The sequence below is a fragment of the Sarcophilus harrisii genome, chromosome 2 (assembly GCF_902635505.1).
Source record: "Sarcophilus harrisii chromosome 2, mSarHar1.11, whole genome shotgun sequence".
NCBI lineage: Eukaryota > Metazoa > Chordata > Mammalia > Dasyuromorphia > Dasyuridae > Sarcophilus > Sarcophilus harrisii.
The window spans coordinates 55,806,311-55,829,912 of NC_045427.1; the positions used below are offsets into that span (position 1 = coordinate 55,806,311).

The 23,602-nt window shown below is 44.4% G+C and overlaps 1 protein-coding gene across 5 annotated transcripts in view; it reads right to left on the reverse strand.

Moving 5' to 3' along the window:
• Positions 1–23,602, reverse strand: part of DUS2 (dihydrouridine synthase 2) — a 61,086-nt gene that overhangs the window by 10,076 nt on the left and 27,408 nt on the right. For all 5 annotated transcript variants that reach the window (XR_004231644.1, XM_031950228.1, XM_031950230.1 and 2 more), the window contains 10 exons: positions 16,346–16,437; positions 15,270–15,313; positions 13,697–13,757; positions 12,160–12,207; positions 10,778–10,843; positions 10,415–10,485; positions 7,930–8,016; positions 6,331–6,499; positions 3,284–3,405; positions 749–892 (listed from right to left, as the gene is read on the reverse strand). Coding sequence is in view for 4 of the 5 variants with exons in the window: in XM_031950228.1 (XP_031806088.1) it covers positions 749–892; positions 3,284–3,405; positions 6,331–6,499; positions 7,930–8,016; positions 10,415–10,485; positions 10,778–10,843; positions 12,160–12,207; positions 13,697–13,757; positions 15,270–15,313; positions 16,346–16,437 (904 nt within the window). In the remaining variant the exon portion in view is untranslated. The remainder of the gene's footprint in view (positions 1–748; positions 893–3,283; positions 3,406–6,330; positions 6,500–7,929; positions 8,017–10,414; positions 10,486–10,777; positions 10,844–12,159; positions 12,208–13,696; positions 13,758–15,269; positions 15,314–16,345; positions 16,438–23,602) is intronic.

Here is a 23,602-nt window from a genome sequence, read left to right on the forward strand (position 1 = left end):
AGAGGCTCTGGGAAAGCCCTCAGAGCCCAGGCAGCCCGGGAGGGAGAAGGCAGGCAGTGCTGGCCCGAGTCTAAACTTTCTGTCCCAGAGCCCTGAGAGGATCCAACCTCCTCCAGCAAGAAGACCCAGCACGGGCAGTGAGGGGGAGGGCAGGGAGGTGGCTTCCTGGATTTAGTCAGCACCCTGCTGCTCTGCTGCAGGAAGATAATAGGGGAGGGAGGCCATCGTAAGCTCTCATCGAACTTCTTAGCAGAAAGGAGAGTTTCTCGGTTCCGAAAGCTGCCCTTTCTTGGGAGAGATATGTCTACAACAAAAGAAACGTTTGGGTTTTCTTTGAGAGGCTTCCTAATGTAAGCCAAAGAAAACTTCCCTTCTGGGCCCAGAGGACTCCCAGAGAGGCCACACAATCCACACAAATACTTTGAGAAAGAAATTCCAGAAGGTCAAGGTTGTTTCCACGTGATCAAAAAGATGAATCAGGATTTGGCCCTAGGCCACTGACGAAGGCTTGAGAGGCTTCCCAGCTGATTCAATGAAGGGGTCTGCTACAATAACCCAAGAACAGTAGCGGTTCACATTCTTATGTGTTCAGGTGGCCCGAGTTCTCTCCCCAGCACCATTAGCCCCATTTTCCCGATGGATCATCTCCTAATGCATCTTCTGCAGCCTGTGACTCGGGCAGGCCCTGCTGCTGGGCTCCCGCGGACCCTGCTGCCCCTTCTGGGGCGCCCCCCAGCTTGTGCCTTACTTGTCAAACTTCACGGCCATCTGGATGACGTCGGGGCCAGCGTCCTGGTCCCACTCCTCCTGAGCTTCCTTCCGGAGGCTGGCTGCTTTGGCCTCCAGCTCTGCCGTCACCCTCTCGTAGAAGCTGCCCAATTCGAAGGCCTCACTGTGGAAGACACCAGAGCCTCCATCGCAACCCTGGGCCTGACCCCTCCGGCCCCCCAGAATCCGGCCCACGCTCACCCTCTGCCCCTTCCCTCTCCCGACCAGGCTGCGCTCCCACCACACGTCACAGCTCCTTGGTCCGCACTCAGGCAGGGGCTGTAAAGGGGCCACAAGTCCTAGACTGCCAACAGTTTATCAATTGCAGGGGGCTGCAATGGTTCATCCCCACCACAAGACGGCACTGTGGTTCCTTGGAAGTACACACCTGGCCACCTCCGGCCAGGTAGGAAGCGCCCTGTAGCAGTCTTGCTGCTGGGTGGGGAACCTCTGACTTCCAGGGCCCAGGAGGCTGCGACAGAGTCTGCCCAGTCAGCCCCAGGTAACAACGGTCCGAAGCCCAGGTACAACAACCTCCCCCTGCTTGAGTCCTGTGGGTTGATAACTTTGTATGGCCGACAAAAAAGATAGAAAAAGGTTCCCTCGGCCTGCCTTAGACTGTCCATCAATCCTGATGGCATGAGGGTTTTTAGAAGCATGAGGGGGCCCGCTGGCCAAGCTGCTGCCCGCCAACCACTTCTAAGGGCAGCGAGGGGGGTCTCTGTCGCACCCAAACCCTGGCAGCTCGGAAGCTTCCTTTCCACAGGCCCCTCCCATCCAGGGAATGGGACCAAGCAGGAGGCTCTGAGGATGCAGCAGCATGGGGAAAAGACCCCCAGAGAAGAGAGGGTGGGGCAGCTGCCTCAGAGGCACCTGAGAAAGATGGCAGGGAAAGTCCAGGAGAAGGGGGAGTCAGAGATGACTCACCCAAGCCAGCAATGCATGGGTGGGGGTGTGAAAAGCCCATGCAGTGTGGGGCGGGATATTCTGAATTTGAAGCTTGATGGATACAAGAATCCCAAGCACAGAGGGGATGATGACATAGGAGTGAATGAAATCCCTGAGGGATGCTCTGCTCTTTCTTACAAAAGTGTCAAACTCAAATAGAAATATCTGGACCAGAGGAACCTGTGGCTGCCTTGGTTTTAAAATGTTATGTCTTATGTTTTACTGTATTTTATTTTGTTCAATGTTTTCCCAATTAACTTTACTAGAGGCCAGGCAGCATTTTGGAGGGCTGTGGGCCACATGTTCAATACTTCTGGTTTAACATGCTCATTAATGACTTTGATAAAGGCACAGTCTTCAAATGTGCAGATGACAGCCTGCCTGTCAGAGGCGGTTCCAAAAAGATCTCAGCACACAGAGCACTGGGCTGAACTGAATAATGTGAAACTAAATAGGGGCCAATGTAAAAGTTTACAAGGGCTCAAAAAATCAATTTCGCCACTAGAGGATGGGTACCTGGCAGGGAGGCTAGCCTCCAAGGCCATGTAGGTTAATTATTTTAGCTTGTTTTCTGCAGGCAACATCTGGCAAGCTAAGAGGAGCTTTGCTCTAATAAGCCAGATGTTTCCTTCCTATGTGATAACAGGCCCACTGGAAGAGAGCATAGGGAATCACTTAATGGGTTAACCAAAAAGTTTGAGAGAGGAGTCTCTTTTTTACTCAGTTTTATGTTTTTCAGATTCCCAAATTCAATTTATATTTGGGTTCGCATTTCCCTTCTGAAATATATAGAATAATTTGTCTGAAAAAGATCTTGGGGATTTATAGGTAATTTAGCAGGATGACAGGGCAGCCCAAAAAGCTGCTCAGTCTTGTGCCGCAGCTTCAGGAATGAGATTATAAGGCCTTTGTAAGCTTCAAGTACAGGGTTCAAGGGAAGTCTGGACAACCACTGGTTTAAGGAGATTGCTCTGAAGATTCAGACTGCTCTGGAAGAGCACTGAATGAGGCCCCTTCTAACCATCAGCCTAGTAGAGCCTGTACCAACTCTGCCCCCCGAAATTCTCCAGCACTTACAGCTGCAAACCCCTCTCATTTCCTATTAGCACATGTTCATGTCAGCCCTCTACTGCTATTTCACCTTAGTACGTGTGGGGCAGAGACTAGATTTCACACTCCTTTGGATTTTTCCCAGAAACCACTAGAACTTTACCACCTTGTGCATAGGGAGTTCCAGACAACAAAAGTCATCACCTTTTTCAGAGAAGGAAACCTGCCTCTAGAATGTAAGTAAGGGGAAAGAAGCTCCTTAGGGTGTCAGCAACTCCTCAGAGGTGCTCCACCAGGCCCTCTGCAGGGGACGTGGAAGTCCTCAGGACTGGGATTGGTTCAGGCTTTTGTCTTTGTATTTTCATGTCCTGACACACAGCTGGTGCTTAATAAAGACTGCTGACAAGGACCCTGAGGGAAAGGAATGAGTCTGTAGGTTGGACACCGCTAGGCCTTGCTCTGGTCCAGGGACCCCCTCCCCAGAAGGCAGACCTCTCTGGTTCTCCCCAACACGCACCAGATTTCCCGGGAAGACTGAGCAGCATGGAGCTTCTTTCCCTGGGGAGTTTCTAGCTGTTCTCTCAGCATCTGGCACAGGCAGTACTTGGTGTTCGTGTAGTGGTTGTCATATCTCACCGCCTGGGAGGAAAGGGAAAAGAAGGAGACTTAGGCTGAGGAAGAGTCCGGAGGGAGAAAAGAGAATCCTTTTTTAGGATCCTTCGTGAGGTGCAGCTCCTGTCTGGGTGATCTGAGCAAGCCATGATCCCTCCTCCACCTCTACCCCCACTCCTGTGAACGGTTTTCTTATCTGTAAGATCTTGGGCTGGCTGACCTTGGGGAGCCTTTGCTGTAGAGATCTACCCTGAGTGGGGGAAAGAGATCAGCTTTCTTGATATCACTGTGGTTAGAGTAATAATGATATGCACATTTTCATGGCTGTGAGAGGATGCTCACTATATTTACGCCTAGGCAGTTTCACAGTCAGGACTTGAACCCAGAGTTAGATGGTTTCTTCTTTCCCTCCCTTTCGCCTTCCTTCCTTCCTTTCTTTCTTCCCTTCCTTCCTTCTTCCCTCCCTCTTTTCCTTTCTTTCTTTTTTAACATGATATGTATCACTTATTTTTTATTCCATTTCTAAGCTTTTAAGTGAATTGTGTCTTAGAAACAAAATTCATTCTGTAACAATTGTGAATTGATTGAACCCAAAGATGGCAGGCCCTGGCGACAAGAGGACTCTCTAGGACAGTTTTCAGAGGAATCTGCACACCTGGGATCTTCTCATGAATGGGAGAGTGTTTCTTTTTTTTTTTTACAGAAAAAGTTGTATCTTAAACCAAGTATTTGGTCCTCCTAGGTAAGGGGTGAAGAACCCAGCGTGAGGGCAAAGGTTGCTGTCCACTATCTCCACTGTTCCTTTCCCTAACTTATAGCTTTCAGGATGCTTCCTAGATGATGAATAAACATTATGATTCATGTTTCCTAGGGTGTAGAGACCCAAGGGAGCACACAGTCCTTTATGACAGAGTTCCCACTTCCCAGGAAAGCCCTTCACCCCCACTCCTAGTGGTTGGTTAGACCCTCGTGCAGTAGGCCATGGGGCTCGGCTCTCACCAGACGCATTACCTTACAGAAGTCCAGGCTTTAGGCCAGGAAGGGGCCCCTGCCATTTGATTCTCCCATTTTACATGACTTGCCTAAGGGGGTAAGTGGCAGAGCTAAGTCCCCTTTCCTGTCCTCCAGGGGCTGTTCCTTTACTGATGGAGAGCAACCAATCAAGTGTCTTTGCTTTTTGCACAGCAAGTACACTCAGGCCAGGGAAGAAGGGGAGATGAGCCCTCTGCTTCTGCTCCCCCGGCCCAGCCTTATCCCATTTCCTCTGGCTGACGCACTGGGTCGCCACGGCTTCACCCCAGTCCCCGCTGCTTCCATTTGGCAGCCAGAGCATGTTCTGTCCTGTTCCAAGCACATCCCTCTCTCTGTCTCAGCATCTTATTGGTGGGAAAGGAGCCGTCACCGGCTCCCGGGGAGCAGCCCCTGCGACTGTGCCTTGTTTCTGCATGGTGGGATGCTTCTATGTGACAGCATGCCCCTGGAGAAGAACCTCATGGGCCAACCACAGGCTGAGAGAGCACCTCTTTTTGACCAGTTTTATGTTTTTCAAATTTGCAAGCTCCACTTACTCTTTTTCCCTTTTAATCTCATTTCCCTTCTGAAATACCCAAAAAGCCACTGCAGCTGGTGGCTAGGGCGCATCCCAGAGTACGGGGACTAAGGATGTCAGTGCTCCCTGACTTTCCATGGGAGGAAGTTGAGCTCAGGAGTGGACACGCCACGCCACCTCAGGCTTTAGGGACTGGCCTTGTTGAACACGGGTCTGCCCCAGACTTTCCAGACTGGGCCCAGTAACCCTCTGTCACTCAGAACCATTCAGTACTCCAGTACTCGGCCAACTTGTGTCACTGTTCAAGTCAAAGATATGGTTATGGTCCCTCTGTCAGTGGGATGAAAGCAATACAGACACAACATTTTAGCAACCTCCTTTCTGGCTCAAATGTTATCCCCTTGCCCCTCACCTAGTTATGCTCATTAAGGATTTATTTATAACTGCATCTGGCAGCTCTTTCCAGCCCTCCCCCCCAAGGGAAACTGGTTTAGGAATAGCTAACTCTCAATCTCACCTTCCTGGCTCATGGGTTTAAAATATTCTGGGAATGAAGCAGTAGGTTCTTAGAAACGGTTTTGATTAATGGCCCAAAGATACATTGCCATGGAGATAATTTTGTCCACAACAGCTGTTAGGTTAACCCTTTCTACCCTGCTTACCCCTCTATTCTGGTCATTCTACCATAATTTACTCTTAGATTGTGGGTGGGATAATCTGCTGTTGCAGCTGTTTATTCTGTGTGTGCTATAAAAATTCATGTCTATATCATTCCTTCTCTCCCTACTACTAAATATTACTATCTTTCCTGGGGCAGAAATTATGTTTTCTTTCTTTCTTTCAAAAAAAAAAAAAAAAAAAAAAAAAGATAGATACAAAACTTTACTGAGGTGAACAACTGAGTCTTTGGCCAGTCCTGTAAACAGTTCTACTGACCTTTCATTTAGTCTCTTCCCTGTTTTAGTGGAGTCAACCAGAGGAAAGATAAAAAGCAATATTTAAAAAACTAAGAAAAGAAAAAATTTGAGAGCAGGAGGCCAGGGGTATAGATTAATATGATATTCCTGAATGAAAAGAATTTTAAGAAAAAAGCTTTAACCTGAGGCAGTATGATGAACAGGGAAAAGGTGAGATAATGTATAAATAAAATAATCTGGCAGCTTTAAGCACAACATAAATATCAGCGCACACACACACAGACACACACAGGACTGGGGTGGATGGGTAAGTGAGTACAATGGAAAAAGGTGAGGGTGAGTAAAGTAGAGGACCAATGCTCCACAATTACCTCTATCACCTTGGACAAGTACTTTGGTAGTGAAGGCCTGTTTCCACTTCTGGACAATACCCTTAAAGTCCCTTCCAACATCTCTATGACTGTTTTGACAAGTAAGGAGACCTACATATTTTATATACTCTTGCATGATCCTTTCCAGAGGCTGCAGACCCTCCTTCCTGAAGATGGATGGGTTCCACATGGCTGCGCGGGCCACCATCACGGAAGATGCTGAAGTCATTTGCCGGAAGGCTTCTAGGTCTGAATATACTTTGATGTGGTCGTGAGATCCTCCACTGAAAGCCAACACAGGGAGTTATCGCTATATGCAATTATGTGAACTGCCCCCCCAAGAGAGTAGTGCTGGGCAACCTCCCCGCCTGAGAGCTGCGAGAGTCCCTGTGGGGGACAAGACAACAGGGAATCCAGGGATATGGCAGCCACAGGCCACTTTGGTAGGCTGCAGCCAGACACCCTGAGCAGCTGGCTTATCACACGCCCACACCCACGGTCCCACCTCTGACATTTCTGCGATAAGGATGAAAGTCATAAATACCAGACCTGGATGCCTGCATCAGGGGCCAAGAGTGGGCACCAGGAGGGGATTTCTGTTTTCCCAAAAGCACCTCCAACTCCCTCTTGGAGAGGACCAGTCACCCTAACTAGGTCTGAGACCAGCAGCTGCTGCTTTCAGCCAAGCTGACTTGACATTCGGTTCCCAAACATGGCTCCCATGGTCCCACCTGCAGGCTGGGGGTGGGGTGGGGAGGAAGGACACATCTTTGGCTTTTGTCCTGCCATACTAATGTCAGGTTTGTTGCAGGTCTCCCTAATACACTGTACACACTACCCCTAAATCCTGTTACTCTCCAGTTCTTGCCCACCACCTGCTGACTTAGTGCTTTGATGTGACAGCTTCCCTGGTTCTGGCCTCCCCCCATCACCAACTTTACCCCCCATCCGGTCTGTTCCTCTACCTACCCCTCCTGTCTTACATTACAACCTTACCTTGCTTCAAGGAGTGACTAAAAGGATGTCTTTGGTGGAATGGCAAGATATTGTAACAGAGATGGTAGCCTAGAGTTTCCTTTGAGATGTAAAACCTCCTTATATGGGATGGAAAGGAAAACCCTAGACCATGAGTCTCAGAACAAAAAAGGAGCTTGGTGGGGGCAAGACAAGGATGATGTAGTGAAGGAGCTAAAGAAAGGGGCTGAAAGACAGATAGGTCTACAGCAGCAATTTCTTTCAACTTTCCCAAGCTTGCAATTTCTAACATGTTTCCCTCACAGTAGTAAAACAACTTAAATAGTTTGGTAGTAAAGTCAGAGAAAGTAGTAAAATCTCTTCATAGACACAGGGAAAAGCTGGATCCTGTTTAGTGGATGCTGGAAGAGGGAAAACCTCACTTGGAAGAATAAGTGGTGGCAGCCAAAAAAGGGAGAACCTGGAACAATTCCTGGGTTTGCAAAAGGCAGGACAGAACTGAATTGGGAGCCACTCGAAACCCAGAAGAGATCCCCGGAGGATGTTCACACTAGGCATGTGATTTCTCAAACTCTTGGCCCCTGTCTCTAAAATAAGTGGTAACCTGTGCTTTCATGTTGACAGAAAGAGGAGACCCATTCCTACAAAATGCATTCTGTTACCCAGATAAATTTCCATGGGCTAGCATCCAGGTCCAATTTGGATCACAGTGAATTACTGATAAATGAGAAAAACTTACTTAGCTATTACTGGAATGGAGACAGCTTCAGCAATGGCTTTGATAATATCACAGTGGACAGGATGTTGAGGTCTCTCTTCCTTCTTCCTTTACAACAAAAGAAGGGAGAGAAAACACCAAAGTTAACAAAACACACCCAAAACTTTCTCTGGGTTGTCAGGTAACACAACCATGTTTTTCCTGGAGAGCCTGACCCCTGATGAAAGCAGAAGGCACCTTGCGAAGTGGAGGGTGCTTCTGTGCAAATGCTCCTGCTGGCAGTCCCAGATTCCCCAGCACAACATCAACGTGGGGCAAGAGTAAAGGCACCCTGGTGGTGGGGGAGAGAACAAGATGGACGTGACTCACATCTCTGGACAGAAGCTACAAAAAAATAAAGCTCTGGAATTACTCTCTGAGGAGCTGGGGAGAGAGGACCCTAGAACCTTCTATCTTATTGTATTGGTTCTGTATCAAGATCGCTTTGGATTCATTAATCTTTTCAACCTTGGAGGTTGAATACAGATGGCACAATGGTCAAATATTGGGTCTCCTGGTCTGTGGGACACAAACAGACCACTAGTCAGAACATTCAAAAATTAGTATAGTACTGTGGATGGGCCTTTGGATGACAGAGAAATTTTGGTAGGAAGCAGCGAGTTATGGTGGGAAAAGTGTCTGACTTATAGGCAGATGACCTGGGTTCAAATTTTGCCTTTGACAGAAGAAAATAAGCTGCATAACCATACATGATCATTCACGGGCTCAATTCCCCATTTGCCCAATGAGGAAACCCAAATGTTCCTCTTGCAGGACCCCTGGGAGGTTCAGTAGAGACGAGCTAAGTGCTTCAGAGGCTTCTCTGTGCTCTCACTGCAGCTTGCTGCAGCCAGCCATAATGTCCTAGTCTAGCCCCTGAGAACCCCAGGCCACTACTCATCAGGAAACTCCAGGGGTCTATGTGAGTCAGAGATCCCACCCAACGGCCCGCTAGAGCCTCATCACTCAGCTCCTAAACCTGTGGGACCCACAGATCATCTGAAGCCTTAGTTCTCATAGACAAGTACTCCCAGTGAATTACAAAACACTTCTGGCCTAAGAATCGAGCTCAATTAGAGATACAACATACTCAGACATTCGATAATATAATAGTTCAGTTAGCTAAGTTAAAGAAAATAGCTTTCTACTTAGCATCTCTTATGGCCTATTATGATCCTGATCACTCAGTTATTTATGGTTATCGGTGAAAATGACAATAAGAAAGTTGAAGTTTCTCAATGCTTTAAGACTAATTGTAAATGATTTCTCCTTTGACACAGAGGTGAAATCAAATGGTAATGTTTGTGCTGGTTACAGATCACATTCCAGGAGGCACACATCTCGGAGGGTAAGTCTTTTTCAGGACTGCCCCTTTGGCTTTGGAGCTCTTTGATTATGAAGCAAAGAGCAGGGCTGCCTCATTCACCAGGAGTCAGACAAGGTGCTATATTTATGGCTGCTCCAAGATGACCTTTTTCTATACTCCCCCAGTCTCCGAGAGGCTGCGCAGATCCTCTGCCATCCAGAAGCCAGCACAGGGGGAGCAGCCTTCCCCAGGAGAGCACCACCACCCAGGGAAGAGGCAGGAAACTACAAGAGTGAGTCAAGAGGCTCAAAGGCTCAACAAGATGGTTCCTTGTTTTTTCTTGGAAAACATCCATTTTGTCTTGGCTTGGGGAAGATGACTGACTGGTGATGACCCAGAGGGGCACTGGTTATTAAGGGATGCCCAAATCAGACATTGAGACTTGTGGTAAGTGACCATGGAAGAAAAAGGCAAAAGAAAGGCAATTGGCAAATTTGGGCCAACAGCCTTGTCCACCCAAGCAGGTCCTAATGGTGTCACCGCGCTACATTCTGTATGCGAAGCTCCTGGCCCTATAGCGCCCAAGGACAAGGACAACACAGAGAGCGTTCTGTACAACAGGGGACCAGAGAAGCCCTTCTGCACTATAAACTCATCTTCAGAAGAAGGAAGCCCCTGGTTTCCTTCTGTTAGGGTGTTCTGTTAAATTTGAGCCATCTCAAGATTGTGGGACCCCCAAGGACCCCACCTGTAGTAGGAGCTTTTAGGGTCTCATGAGCTTGGCTGCTCACCTGAGTGCAGCTGAGAAGCCTGAATAAAAATGGAGAAACAATGTCCACGATGGTAAACAAGAAAGAACTCTTCCTATTATATAGCTGAGAGGAGCATGCTAAGCTCATTCAATCCTTACTAACAAGAGTTATGAGTGTGTAAGGCTGGAGCTTTGTGCTGAGGGACAGGGGAGCTCACCTGGCCTGATGATGCAGAAGGACCTATTCCTTTTCCCTAACAAGCAGTGCAGGACAAAGGAAAGGCCTTGACAACTGGAGTCAGTTCTGGGTTCAAATCCCAGCTCTGCCCCATTGGAGAAGTCCCTTCTCCCCCGTGAGCCAATGAAAAGAGAATCCTTAGAAATTCCCCTTTCCCATCAGATGTACTTACCTGCCATGGACTGCAATGGCCGCCACCCCTGTTCTTTCTATCCGCTTTACAAGATTCAGTGTTTCTTCAAGCTAAGGAAGGTGACCAAGAAGGGGCAAAATACTCAATTTTTGTGGGAACTGGATGACTGTCACCTAACCCACAAGGGACCTCAGCTTGTTCTGTCTACCTTCCCCAACTCCAACCTAATAAACATTTATTAAGCCTTACTACAAGCCAGACACTGAGCTACAAAGAAGCAGTAAAAGAAGCCCCTGCCCTCAAGGAGCTTACCATCTAATCATCTCCTCCTGCCACCTCCCTCCTCCCCCCAACTTCATTAGAGTTAGACAAGCTCTTCTGAATGTAAGGAACTGTGTTTACCGATGGAAGGATCCGAATTTTGCAGGTCACTGGTTTGCAAATCCCTTTAACAAGGGTACTCAGAATCTACAGAGAGGGGGAGAAATATAATCTGTTAGTTCCTTAGTTAAAAACAGCAAGTTGTTACAGAAGTTGTTTAAGATGTGAGAACGAGACCTGCATAACCCCAGGAACTAGCCTCTCTGAGAGGCAGAAGGGGCGTTGTGGTCGGCCCTGCATCCCCTGGACGCCTCCTCCGCGCCCTCTGCAGCCCTGGGCCTGCTATTCCCTTCTGTTAGGGTCTAGGCCCCGGCCCCCTACAGCCAGTCACGCCTCTGACCCTCCTGCTCATGCATCCCCCTGACATCTCACCCTGTTCGCATGCCCGGACAGCCTTAGCGACGGGCTGTACGACTTATGCTCAATCCCCATCACTGCAGCCATCATCACCATCATCAACGCCAGTGTTTACATAACATTTTAAGACTTTCAAATAGCATCTCATTTGATCCAGACAACTTCCCTGTGAGGGGGTGCTATTATTATCCCCATTTTACAAATGAGGGCACAGGCTAAGAAAAGTTACAAGACTTGCTCAAAGATATGCTGCTGGTGCCCGAGGTCAAGTCTGAACCCAGGTTTTCCTGTGCTCTACCCCCTGCCATCAGCTAGCTTTCCACTGTTCTTTGGGTCAAAAAAGAGATTATGATTTTTTTCCTTGCTTCTAAGAAGCTAGGGGAGGTAGTAGGTAGAGCATTGGGGTTTGGGGTTACAAAGACCTGAGTTTAAATCGGGCCCCACTATGGGGGAAGCCACCTAACCCCTGCCTCAGTTCCCTCATCTGTAAAATGGGGAAAATAACAGCACCTACCACCTCACAGAATTATTGTGAGGATGAAACAAGATATCCAAAAGACATTTTGCCCAACAAATGCAAATGCATTAATATCTCCCTTGTGGTTTATACTCTCCCAGTGCTGCCCAGGGCAATAGAGGTTGGGTGATGTCCTGGTCACAAAGGCAGGGCTTGAGGATGGGTCTATCCACTGAACTGAAGTGCCTCTCCACAAGCTGTTACGATTATCTCTCTGGTAGCATAATAGCTCTGGGGAGGGGGGGGGGGGGTTCTATCTCAGATTTAGATGAAGTCTGAACACTTTAAGAATAGTAATAAATGTCCAGACTAGCAGTGAACTTAAGTAGGAAAGCTTTGGAATTCACCCAATTTGCCCAGTGTGCACAGAGAAAGATATGGTGAGGGAAGGGTCAGGACCTTGGCTGACATCTTGTCCAAGCTGGGAACAGATGGCAGGCTTTTTATTTGAGGTAATTTCTGGAATCTGAAGAAGGTTAGCAGGAATATGATGTGGTCTAGGTTAGGGACGTGTGAATTACTCACTCACCTTCTCAATTTTGTCAGGGTCAGACAGAAGTGCTGCTCCCATTCCTCCCTTAAGAAAAAGCACATGAGAAAAGATCTATTACAACCAATACACCTACTGGCTCTCAGTATTATCTTCATTCTTGCAAAGGACCTACTTCTGAGCAAGTTATCATCAAAGGACAGCATTACTCTTCATTAATACCTCCTCTGCATTTAGAAGAAAAGCCCACGTTAGAGCTAAAAATATACGGGCTTGAGAGACAGTGCAGCTGAATCCCATAGTAAGTAAGAAAAGTATTAAAAACAAAAACAAATGGAAGGCCTGGAGGGGTCAACCTGCCCAGTGTTGTTTCTCCCTTGTCCACCTAAAACATCCTAAGTCTAAGGTTTTATAAGCTCTCTTCTCCTCTTTCCCAACCTATGACATCAAATCCAATTCAAGCTCTAACTAATGGAGGCCATTAGCCTTATGAAGCATCTAAAACTGTGAAAACCAATGACTCGCCTAGCATGCTGCCCCATAATGGCAGTATGGGGGATTGGAGGGACAGAATTCAAGCAGGAATTATTCTAACACATGTGCCAAGAATTAATGAGTGCCCATGGGACAATTCAAAAGATTTATTTGATATAATTATTCTTTAGTTTTTACATTTGAGGAAGACAGATTAAGTATCAGAGGGATAATTAAACTTGTAAAGACTCATTCAAGCCGAATCTATGATGCCAGTGGATGTGTCCTGAGTGACCACCTGCAGCTGAGACTTGAGACTCTAATCTGGTCACAGGCGACAGGTATGAAGAGCTAGAAGATGGTCCCAAGAGTTCTCAGAAGGAACATTATCCTTAACCTAACTGACCCAGAGAGCACTTTCAAGCTTTATGTACATTATCTCAATCAAGCCTCGCAACCACCTGAGGATGCTGAAGTTCCAAGCAGAAAAGCTGCTGGCCCAGAGCCACATTGCCAGGCAGTGTGCAAGGCCAGCTGTCCAGACCCTTGCCTTCCACGAAGCTATACCAGGGGTCAGCAAACCACAGCCCGAGGGCCACATGAAGCTGGACTCTACAGCTTGAGACATGAGGTTTTTTGTTTTTGTTTTTTTTTGTTTTTTTTAAACATTTAATTACATTTCAAAATGTAAAAAATATTCTTGGTTTCCAAGCTGTACAAAAACAAGTGACAGGCTGGATTTGGCCATCAGATTGTACTTGGTTTGTTGACCTTTGTACCTCCCAGACAAAATAAAAGATACTTAAAGCATTATACAGCCCAAAAGGTAAAACGTACTTGTTAAAGTAATTGAAAACAAATCTTCCTACCCCATGGAGTTGGGACTATGGAACAACATATTCTGTTGAACCAGATAGTTCAGTCACTCAGGGTGTCACATTTGGACTATCATTTCAAAGACAAAAACAGATGATATAGATGAAATAGATGTAACTGAACTCATGACTTTCAATAAAAAATAAGTATAAGGATTTATTAAATACATAGAAATCACACATGTTTTATTCTACATTTCTAAATCAAAAAGGAAATATCAGTTTACCTTAGTGGAGTATTCTTTTGGACAACCCATGTTAATGTCAATACCAGCTACATCATTCTCTCTATGGAAAAAAAGGAACAAAGGAAAGAAATCTTTAATTCAAAAAAAGAAGAAAGCATAAGTAAGAAAAAGCAAGGGGGGCAGTCAGGCTAATCATGCAACAATTAGAGGCAATAGAGGGTCATCTGAGAACTATACTGGTATTCCCAGGAAAATAAAAGGACCCTAAGGAGCCCTGCAAATTGCCAGGGCGATCCTCTGTGAAGGATTTCTCCAAGAATGCAGAAGAAAATGGCGCTAGATGGAGGGAAAGATGGGGAGGGGCTGCGGCCCGCACTGGTGGGAGGACTGCACAAGGCATTGTCACGAGCCTCTCCAAGCAGGAGTGTGCCCAGAGATCTTCAGTTACGTCAGGGACACATATGACAACTTTATTAGGCAGTAAGGAAGCTGAGGAGCTCTGCTACTGAGCATGTGCTTGATCACGGTGAGAGAAGGAAGTCCTGGCTATTCTGCCCCAGACCTAAGATGCAGCCCTCCCTGCTGAGGTCAGACCCTCCAAAGCCACATGTGCCCCAGGACCTCAGGTGCACAATCAATCGTTAAGTCTCCAGGACACAAGCCAGGAGAGCTTCCTTTCCAGGGGGGCCGCTGAAAGCCACTCGGGCCCAGAGCTGCTGCCCCTTAAGGATGGGCACATGGGCTTTCCAGTAGAAGCCATGATTACCTACTTCCTTTTCTATCCACAATTCCTCTGGTGCAGGCTGCCCCCAACCAAGGCAGACCCCAGCCGCTTTAGGAATGGAGTGCACCATCAGGAGCTGCTGTAGCTGGAAAGCCCCATGGCCCTTATGGGGGAGGCCCCCCAGAACCCAACGCAGCTGTCGGCCTGACGATCAGCCACGCAGACCATGCTTTCTGGGAGCTCCACGGTAAAGCTTTTATGGCTAGAGGGGCCGTCCTGGAGCCCATGCAGTAACTCACAGAGCACTTTCCCTACCACAGCCCCAAGAATTGGTGGGACAACAGGTGATTAACTGCATTATGCAAAGAGGGGAAACTGAGGCTCCAAGATCAAGGACAACTCATGGGCTTTCCAGCACACAAAAGGGGAAGAAAGCAGGTTGTCCTACCTGGTGTCATGTATATAAATAGTAGACACTCTACATGTTCAGAAAAAGGAGTTAAGTCTGCCCTGACTTAGGAAGGGATCTGCAAGCCCCACACTTGTTTACAAACAGCCCATTGGACGCTGCTGTATGCGGGACTCTAAGCCTCCCTCAAATTGGTATCTTAGAAGAGATTCGTTTGAAAAGTTGGCCCATGCAGCTCAGAAGGCAGGTCAGCCACTTCGGATCCTTGCGGGTGCCCCTCAGTCCCAGGGGTAGCCATGTACCTTGGCTTTGATTTTAAAGTTCATCAGAGGGACCGAGGCATCTCTGGCCAGAAGGGGAATGGCCCACACTGGGTCAGAGCTGTGGGAGGGAAGTCTGAAATACCGATGCAGAGGTAAGGTGCCTCAGGTACCTTGTGCTGTCAGAAAGACAAATGACAAACGGGGGGCAGAACTTACACAAGTCTGGCCACAGCAAGGGCTCGCTCCGCATCTGCAGATCCCTAGGGACAAAAAATAAGACATTAATAACAAGCCTGCCAAGCGTATAGTCATAATATAATCTGGCTACTGTTCCCTTTTTCAAGGATGCGATCATCAGAGTCATTAGTTGTTGTATAAATATTACTGTTTAAAGGGATGAGAATATTTGAAAACCAGAGGATGGAGCTGATGTTGACCCTTTTTAAGGCTGGAAGGGCATTGATGATCTACTTGTGAAATGTTCAAATCAGAAAATAAAGAGGGAGGATTATAAACCCCGGCATGGAAGGGAGGCTACCCACCCATTCACCTTTTTCTTTAAAGCATAAGGACACTGAGACAAAAGAGATTCACTAAGGTGCCACAGTCACCCAGGGAGGAAGTGGTAAAGTGTGAAATGACCCTCATCTCCAGAATCCAGGGGCATTTCCTTGCATTGTGCTGCCTCCCAGAGGCAGAGATATGAGAAGAAATTCTCTCCCCCCAAAACTTATCTTTTACAAGTTGAGGGAAAAATCTGGGTATCAGTCTCTGTAAAAACCCAATTTTGGCTGTAAGAAACAGAGAAGAGAATAATATGAAGACCCAGAAAAGAGTCGTGAGGAATATCAGGGATTAAAGATAAATAACGCATGTCAAACAGGTGAGTTATTCCTTTTAAGTATATAAAAATTAAATTCTCAAACAGAAAAATACACCAGCTCAAATAAAATGGACTATAATATGTGTTTATAATTCTCAGAAAAACTACAACTTGTTCCTTACAGACCACAACGGCATCATGATATAATTAACAATGATGATGATAAACAATAGATACTTATACAGCACTTTAGAGACTGCAGGTTGCTTTACATATGTTATCACAGTTGATCCATAAGAGATGGCCAATGTTTTGACTGATGAAGCAAATTTTAGAAATAATAGTCTTGCTGTCAAAAGTGCAGAAGTGATGTTCAGAATATGGGTTAGCAAGAGCATCCTAAGTCATAATGGAGAGAGGGAAGGAAACCATTGGGCTGAATCAAGTGAGGTAGTGCCTTTAGTCTCACCATCTGAAAGACGACCTTGTTCTGCTCTCTTTCACAGGTACGGAAAACTACTCTCTCATTGGGTGCTACAAAGTCAATGGTATCCAGCACCTCTGTGTGGAAAGAAGAAAAAAACAAAAAGTAATGCAATCAAAGAAGAACAACAATCTCAGCACTATGCCTGGAACACAGAAAGCTCTTTATACTTATTGACAATATTTTCTCATTGGCTATTCTTTTTTTTTTTAATAGCTTTTTATTGACAAAACCTATACATGGGTAATTTTTCAACATTGACCCTTGCAAAAACTTCTGTTCCCTTCACCCCCTCCCCAGATGGCAGATAGTCCCATATATGTTAAATATGTTAAAGTATATGTTAAATACAATATATGTATACATATTTATATAGTTATTTTGTTACACAAGAAAAATCGGATTTAGAAAGAAGGTAAAAATAATCTGGGAAGAAAAACAAAAATGTAAGCAGATAAAAATAGAAAGAGTGCAAATGCTATGTTGTGGTCCACACTCATTTCCCAGTGTTCTTTCACTGAGGGTAGCTGGTTCTGTTCATTACTGATCAATGGAACTGATTTGAATCCTCTCATTGTTGAAGAGAGCCGCATCCATTAGAACTGATCTTGTTGTTGAAGTATATTCATTGGCTCTACTGATCAAATGAAAGCGAAGGATCATTGTTACAAGAAGAGAATGGATGCTTAAGTCAATGATCTTGCAGCTGGTTTCCTTACCTGTCCAATGAGGTTTGGGGAATAAATGAACTTTAAAGGCTCTTCCAGATCAAAAATTAATTCTTATTAAGGAAAAACATATTATTTTACATGGATCTGTAACTGCCTTTCAGATTTTATAGACAGGTAGAAGACACAACTTTCACATACAGAAATATCTTAATGACTCAGCACCATGTGGAACTGGATTGTCTATACAAGGGAATTTTCCAGATAACCCTACTCAATGTCCACACTGTGACCTCCAATCCCTAGACCCGTCAATTCTCTCCCAGGTCATCTCCCTGACATGAGAGACTTTTCCTCTTCTACCTTGATGCCTTAGTGAACTGATTAAATCTCTACTCTTTACTTGAATCCCTAGATTCTTTAGTATATGGTGATTACATCTGGCCAAGCCTCAGCATTGAATTGCTCCTGCTGCCATTTGTCACCTTTACTCCTACACATGTACAGCTAAAGGAAGGTAGAAACACACAATCAGTCTGAGTCCACTACAAATTTATATTTGAGCCCCTGCTGCCAGCTAATCTTATTTTATCTCTCATCAATTCACTATCCTACTCCACAACAGATCTTTCAAACTTTTGAATCACTCTTCAAACCTCCTCAGCTCTCTACTCACTCTCTCTGCTCAGAACTTGCCTCATAATTTACAGAAAAAATTGGGGTCATTCGCCATGAACTCCATGTTCTTCCTTCTTCCTCATTTCCTATCACTCTGGTGTCTTCAGCCATTCTTTCCTTTTTATCAAGGATAAGCCCTCTATTTGGGAGATCCCATTCCATTCCATCTCCTCCACACTGCCCCTTTTGTCATTCCTGCTCTTTCATTTATTTTCAAACTCTCCCTGTCTAATGGTTCTTTTAGTACTTACAAACTTGGTCATGTTTCTCCATCCTGTAGATAACTACCACAAAACCCCTGTACTTGATCTATCTGCAATAACTACAAAATGGGGTGCTCCCATTTTCTCTCCTCTTCCTCTCTTCTTAATCCCCTTCCAATCTCATCCTTCTTCTGACACTGCTCTCTCCAAAGTTATAAATGATCTCATTGCTGAATCCAATGGCCTTTTCTCAGTTCTCACTCTCCTGGGCTCTTTCACCCATTCTTCCTTGACACTGGTTTTCAGGATATTACCTTCCTCTCTGTGTGGCCCTTCTCTGTCTCCTCTACAATTCCTCCTCCAGATTTTGCCCCCTACATGGGTCTCCCACAGGGTTCTGTTTCAGAGGCTTTTCTCTCCTTCTTCCGTATTGATTCACTGGTGATTTCGTCTGCTCCCATGGATTTTATTACTATAAGGATGCTTCTCAAATCTTCCTCTGCTTGCCCCAACCACTCTGCTGACCTCAATTCGTGAATCTCCACGTGTCTTTTAGACATCTCAAACTGGGTGTCCAAGAAACATCTTAAACTCAATGTGTTCAAAATACAACTCATCATGCTTCCCCCAAGCCCTCCTTCCCTCCTCCCTTCCCTGTGGTTGTAGAGGGCAGACATTCCCCCCTGCAGGCTCAAAAACCTGGAGTCCTCTTGGATGCCTTATTCTCTCACACCCTGGTATTCCTGGTTGCCAAGAGCTGCTGATTCCCTCCCCACAGTCTCTCCATCCCCAGGGGCACCCTTTTCACTTCACTCTCTGAGCACTACAATAGCCTGCAGCAGAGTCTCTTCCCACTTTAACTGGCCACTAACGTGCCAAGTCTAAAACAGTGGTCCAATCATAAACTCCAGGGGCTCCCTAGTGCCCTTTATTACCGAGCCCACCCCTATCTTTCTACTTTTCTCATAAGATACTCCCACTATATATTCTGACTGAGTGAAGTTGGACTCTGGGCCATCTCTCAGCTCCAGGCATTTTCTAGTCCAGAATACTCTTCCTCCTCCGCTCTGACTCCTCAACCAAAATTTTACCTTCTGCAATAAGTCTTTTCTCAACTCCTTTTAATTCTAGTGACTTCTCTGTTAATTATTTCTTATTTATTGTAGATATAGTTTGCCTGTATATATTGTTTGCTTCTTGTCTCCCCCATTAGACGGTAAGGTCCTTGAGAGAAGGAATTGTCTTTTGCTTCTTTTTGTGTCCTCAGTGGCACAGTGCCTGACATATTGTAGGAGTTTAATTTTTACTGATTGATAACTGAAGCTTATTCCAATAGCATTAATGACAATTAGTAATAGGAATGCTATCATAATAATAATTCTATTAGAGGTAATGTGACACAATAAATACTAGCCACTCTCTGGGACGGGGGACGGGGGGGGGGGGGGTTTGGAAAGCATCTTAGATTTAGAGTTGGGGAAGGGTGAGGGAGGGCCTGTGTTGGAAGCAGGGCTTTGCTACTTACTGCTTGAAGGCCTAGGATAAATCTGGTACTCAGAACAGTACCTGGCCCACAGGAAGATTTGACTTCAATTCTCTGAAATTCATCTGTAAAATGAAGGGGCTGGAAAAAGCACTGCCAGCTCTAAATGTGCCTCAGGTCCATCCCTCAGCTCTATGCACTAAGCCCAGACAATACCAAGCTGAGGCAGTGGAGGGAATTACCATGCTGGGAGCCCCCTCCTCTTCTCTGTCATGCTATTATTCCTGTTAATCACCACTAGCCAGTGTTAACCTTTTCTGATGATCCAGGAGGAAGATCAATCATCATATATGCCCAAAGGATATCTTAGGATGATTCCTCAGAAGAGTATAAAATCAGCCTCAATGGTTTTAAGGCCAAGTCATGTCCAAAACTTACATGTACTTTAAATCAATAGCTTTAAGGCTTTGATGCTTTTGGCATTCTTCCATGATTAGAAGTAAGGTATCTGGGCCAAAAAAAAAAAAAAAAAGTGTTTCTGGAAAACTTTTCTTCTGTCTAAGAATAAGTTTCCTTCTCTTGTTCCTATGTTTAAATTCTAAGAACTTCAGTTTCTTCATTTTCCCTGACAGTTTAGATGCAATTAATTGCATTTGTCACTCATTCAGAATCTGGCTCTGTGGTAGAAATTGTTTATGTATTGAACTGAATTCACTTTGCACAGGCTTTTCCTTCTGCTAGAAATGCTCTTCCACCTCAGTCCATTCCATCTTGGATCTCCCTTCAAGGTTCTGCTCAGATGTTCCTTTGCGAGGCCTTTCTGCCCTAAGTTGTTTGTGCTGCCCCACCTGTCTTATTTCTTTGTATTTCTTTTGCACATATCCTGTATTGACTCATTTTATTTATTTTTATTATAGCTTTTTATTGACAGAATATATACATGGGTAACTTTTTAACATTGTTCCTTGCACTCACTTCTGTTCCAACTTTTCCCTTCCCTCCTCCATTCCTTCCCCTAGATGGCAGGCAGTCTTGTACATGTTAAACATGTTAAAGTATATATTAAATACAATATATGTGTATACATCTGTACAGTTCTCTTGTTGCACAAGAAAAATCGGATTCAGAAGGTAAAAATAACCTGGGAAGAAAAACAAAAATGCAAGTAGTCCACATTCATTTCCCAATGTTCCTTCTCTGGGTATAGCTGGTTCTGGTCATTGATCAATTGGAACTGAGTTGGATATTTTCATCGTCAAAGATATCCATTTCCATCAGAATACATCCTCTCATACAGTATTGTTGTTGATATAATGATCTCCTGGTTCTGCTCATTTCACTCAGCATCAGTTCCTGTAAGTCTCTTCAGACCTCTCTGAAATCCTCCTATGGGTCATTTCTTTATAGAACAATAATATTCCATCACATTCATATACCGCAATTTATTCAGCCATTCTCCAATTGATGGGCATCCACTCAATTTCCAGTTTCTAGCCACTACAAAAAGGGGTGCCACAAACATTTTTGCACATACGGATCCCTTTCCCTTCTTTAAAGTTTATTGCTTCCCTTCTAATATTGTTTGCATTGGTTTGGTTGTATAAAAGCTTTTTAACTTGATATAATCAAAATTTTCTATTTTGTGATCAATAATGATCTTTAGTTCTTCTTTGGTCACAAATTCCTTCCTCCTCCACAGGTCCGAGAGGCAAACGATTCTATGTTCCTCCAATATATTTATAATCTCGTTCTTTATGCCTAAATCATGAACCCATTTTGATCTTATCTTGGTGCATGGTGTTAAGTGTGGGTCCATGCCTAGTTTCTGCCACTGTATTGACTCATTTATGAATATACAGTCATGGGCTGTTTCTCCAAGGTAAAAACATTATTCTCTGATTGGGATTCAAAGTCCTTCTCTATCTGGCCCCCTGCTACCTCTTCAGACTTCTCATGCCTCACTCCCAGAGACATATTCTTTAACCAGCAGCATTAGGCTCCTTACTGTTTCACAAACAAGTTACACCCCTCCTTGGTTCCAAATATTTTTTCTGATTGTCCCCCATGCCTGAAATGCTCTTTCTCCCTTTTCCACTCTGCCTACTTGACTTCTTGGCTTCCTTTAAGTCCCAACAAAAATCCCATCTCCTACAGGAAATCTTTCCCAATACCTCTTAATTCTAGTGCTTTCCCTTTTTAATTATTTCCTATTTATTTCCAGTTTATACACACAACTTGTTTGTACATATTTGTCTGCCTGTTGTCTACCTTATTAGACTGTGAGATACTCAATGGCAAGAACTTTTATTTTTCTTGTATTCCCAGTGCTTTGCACAGCACCTAGTACATAATAGCCACTTAATAAATGTTGACTGATTGAAGTAAACTCTTTAAGACCAGGTACTTTTGTAATTGTATACCCCTGCACAGTGGAGGTGCTCTGTAAATGATTCACTGAAGTCCAATTGGAATGAGGTCCTACTTTATCTCTGCCTCTGAGAATCCCTAGCTTCTTTCAGGGTTGACCTCAGATAATAATATTTCCTATATTAGCCTTTCCTAGTTCCCCCAGTTGTCCATGCTTCCCTCCAAGGGCCCTTTGACATGCTGCATGTCTTATATGTCTTATTTACACTGAGAATATCCTCCCTTGTCCATCCTTTATAGCCTAACTCCTATCAATAAGAAAATATCACAGATACAGCCAGTTCTGGATAAAGTCACAAGCACAAACAAGAAAAACTTGAAATTGAGCTTTGAGCTCTTGAGAGCAAGACTGTGTGTGGATCACTTAGCATGTAACGGATTTTTTGCATGCTAGATTTTCAAAAGATATGTCGAATGTTCTATTGTTTTCTTTAGTTTTTTACTTGAGAAGCTTATTTATCTAAATTTAGGGTTTTTTGCCTTGATTAGAGCTGTTAATAGCTCTAAAAACATAATATATTATGTTAATATATATTAACATAATATATTAATATAATAATAATAACAAATGTGCTTCTCTTTTAAAAAAAGTTCATGTAAATAAAATTTTAATGAATAGAAAGTTAATAAAGAAAATCTGTGATGGGTTATTTTATGACACAGTCATGATCCTATTTATCTATTTGTAAATTCATGTTTTTGTATGCTGGATTTTCTTAAAATGAGGCATAAACTTAAGTGGGGAAAACTTTAGACTTCCTACACATCATGAATTCCACAAGGCTGAATACACGATGCTAATCATGATAGAAACTTCAACTTCATCAATTAGCTATGAACACACCATTCTTTTTTTTCTTTTTTTTTTGCTCCCAAGCTTTTTATTATTATTTTAAAAATAACTTTTTATTGACAAAACCCACGCCAGGGTAATTTTTTACGTTATCCCTTGCACTCACTTCTGTTCCGATTTTTCCCCTCCCTCCCTCCACTCCCTCCCCCAGATGGCAAGCAGGAACATACCATTCTTAATTCTATATAAAATTCAACTACATTTCAGACACAAAGTAGTATTTCCTAATATCTACAGATGAAAGATATTTCTAGTACTTTTCACATTTATCAACACCTTCAGAAATCAGATTGATCTTATAGAAATTTAAGATAAAAAAACAAAATGAGAAAGTGAGTTTGTCACATATCAGTAACACACAATGGCAACCTGCTGGCAGTTCTTACAGAAAAGCAGGCTTTTATCAGGGAAGAGGAAAGGAAGAAACATTCCTCTAGCACCTACTTTGTGCCAGTCACTGTGCTAAACATTTTGCAGTTATTATCTTAACTGATCCTCACAACAAGCCTGGGAGGCAGGTGTTATTATTAACCCCATTTGACAGAAGAGAAGATTAAGGTTAAGCCTTGAAGTGCTTTGCCCAGTCACAGGATTAGTTAAGTACCTGAGGCTGGGTTTGAGCCCCGCAAGTCACTTAACCCCAATTGCCTCTAAAAGTAAAGAGAAATTTTGGAGGGAAAAGGACCCACGTGCAAAAACACCAGCTCTTTTTGTGATGGCAAAGAATAGGAAAAAGAGTAGAAACCCCTCAGTAGGGGAATGGTTGAAGAAGCTGTGGTATATGAAAGTAATGGAATATTATTGTTCTATTAAAAAAAAGATAAAAAAGTTGAATTTAGAAAGGCCTGGAAAGATTTATATGAACTGATGCTGAGTGAAATAAGTAGATCCAGGAATTTTATATAATAACAGCAAGAATGTGTGATGATC